The 1,484-nt window shown below is 46.8% G+C and overlaps 1 protein-coding gene across 1 annotated transcript; it reads right to left on the reverse strand.

The window, feature by feature from the left end:
• Window positions 1–231: 231 nt before the first annotated feature.
• On the reverse strand, window positions 232–1,165 carry LOC117382972 (homeobox protein vent1-like). Its single transcript, XM_033980216.1, has 3 exons — window positions 913–1,165; window positions 579–814; window positions 232–474 (listed from the first exon to the last, which is right to left on the reverse strand). Exons 1-3 carry the CDS (start codon window positions 1,163–1,165, stop codon window positions 232–234), a joined length of 732 nt encoding a protein of 243 aa, XP_033836107.1.
• Between the last annotated feature and the right edge of the window lie 319 nt (window positions 1,166–1,484).

Raw genomic sequence — 1,484 nt, forward strand, 5'->3', positions numbered from 1 at the left:
TTTGAGATCTAATAAAGATACAAATGTAATGATTTTGATTTGCTTGAAACCATAATCACATACTAATGATGAAAGTACTGCATTTACTGTTTAAAACATTAAACTTTATTCAGTTATAAATAGACTCTACAACTCTGTATGTACAAATATCTTAAATACAAATCTCTATATTGCACAATGAAGCTAAGTGTCTTCTTGGGAAATTGTCCTCTTTTTAAAAAGTTCTTTGGTTCAGTAGAAGTGTGAGTGTTGGATCATCATGGGCTGCTGGTGCTGCTGCATGTGGGGGACGGGCAGAGGGTAGAAGCCCGGGGCTAGAGCGGGTGTGGCGGGGTGAGGGTGAACATAGTGCGGCCTCTGGTACTGCGGCGCCGGGGGGAAAGCGTGGAGGAGCATGGGTGGGACTTGAGGGGTGAGGTAATCCTGGACCTCCCGTTTGAGTTTCATACGCCTGTTTTGGAACCACGTCCTCACCTGAAACCATGAGAGAAAATGTTAACAACCAAATCCAAAAAGCAATAATGCAATGCGTAAAACGTGCGTAAAAGCGGTGTAACTGGCTTTGTACAGATTCTTACCTGAGTTTCTGTGAGGTTAAGCTTCTGCGCGGTCTTGACTCGCTCCCCTGCGTCCAGATACTTGTGTTTGAGGAAAATCTTCTCCAGTTTGTTGATCTGTTCCGGTGTGAACTTCGTGCGTACGCGGCGCTGGTTCTGTGCGTCTTTCTCGGCTTCACTGACATCATCTGTAGCTGAGAACTCAGATGAGGCCGCCTCGCTTTCGTAGCCAGAGGAATACTCGCTTGTTTCTGAAACTATAGAAAGAATTGCAGGTCAAAACATTGGAATTGTGAATATATTGAGGGTAATATATGAGTAGTATAGCTTAGAAAGAAAGAAAAAGTGGACTTACTCGGCGAGGCGCATGATGAACGAGGAGAGCAAAGGCCAGACTCAATGCTGGTCTCTGTATCCACAGTCTTTGCAGTTTTGGGTTTGCGCTGGAGGTATCCTTTCCCGTACGAAGGAGCAGAAGGTTGCACCATGCAGGGAACGTGGGGTTTAAAAGTTTTATCCGTTTCGCTTTCGTTAGGCTGAGTCCGAGTTTCGCTGCTGTTTTCATAGTGGCTTTGAGCGAGCCAGTCCACAGTGAAGAATTTGACCATGTTTGCGGTAGTAAGTCCAAAGCAGGAGTGAAGTGTCCTCCCCCGGGTCTCAATGGGGTTTTTATACCGTCCAAAGTGCCCCCCCTAAGCGGCCTGTTTGCATATGTAAAAGGAGCGCTTGTTAACGCCTGATCGATCCCTATGAGCGCGCCTTAATGGCTCGTTATTGATGTCTTTACATATCCTGTGAGTGTGTGAAACGCTGGCGCCAGTGAGTCTGTGAGAATCGTCCTGAGCTCATACATGTCTGCAACGACAGGAGACCGGGCCACTGCAGATGTGCTTTCATCTGGAGGCATTCAGCCTCTGCATACAGGTG

Source organism: Periophthalmus magnuspinnatus, chromosome 15 (genome assembly GCF_009829125.3).
Source record: "Periophthalmus magnuspinnatus isolate fPerMag1 chromosome 15, fPerMag1.2.pri, whole genome shotgun sequence".
Lineage (NCBI taxonomy): Eukaryota > Metazoa > Chordata > Actinopteri > Gobiiformes > Gobiidae > Periophthalmus > Periophthalmus magnuspinnatus.

Excerpts from the sequence above, each read along its gene's own strand:
- LOC117382972 (XM_033980216.1), bottom strand. The coding sequence starts at position 1,165 with ATGGTCAAATTCTTCACTGTGGACTGGCTCGCTCAAAGCCACTATGAA. Across the intron at positions 815-912 it reads TTCATCATGCGCCTCGCCGA|TTTCAGAAACAAGCGAGTAT; the intron begins GTAAGTCCACTT and ends TTCTTTCTATAG. Across the intron at positions 475-578 it reads TTAACCTCACAGAAACTCAG|GTGAGGACGTGGTTCCAAAA; the intron begins GTAAGAATCTGT and ends TCATGGTTTCAG.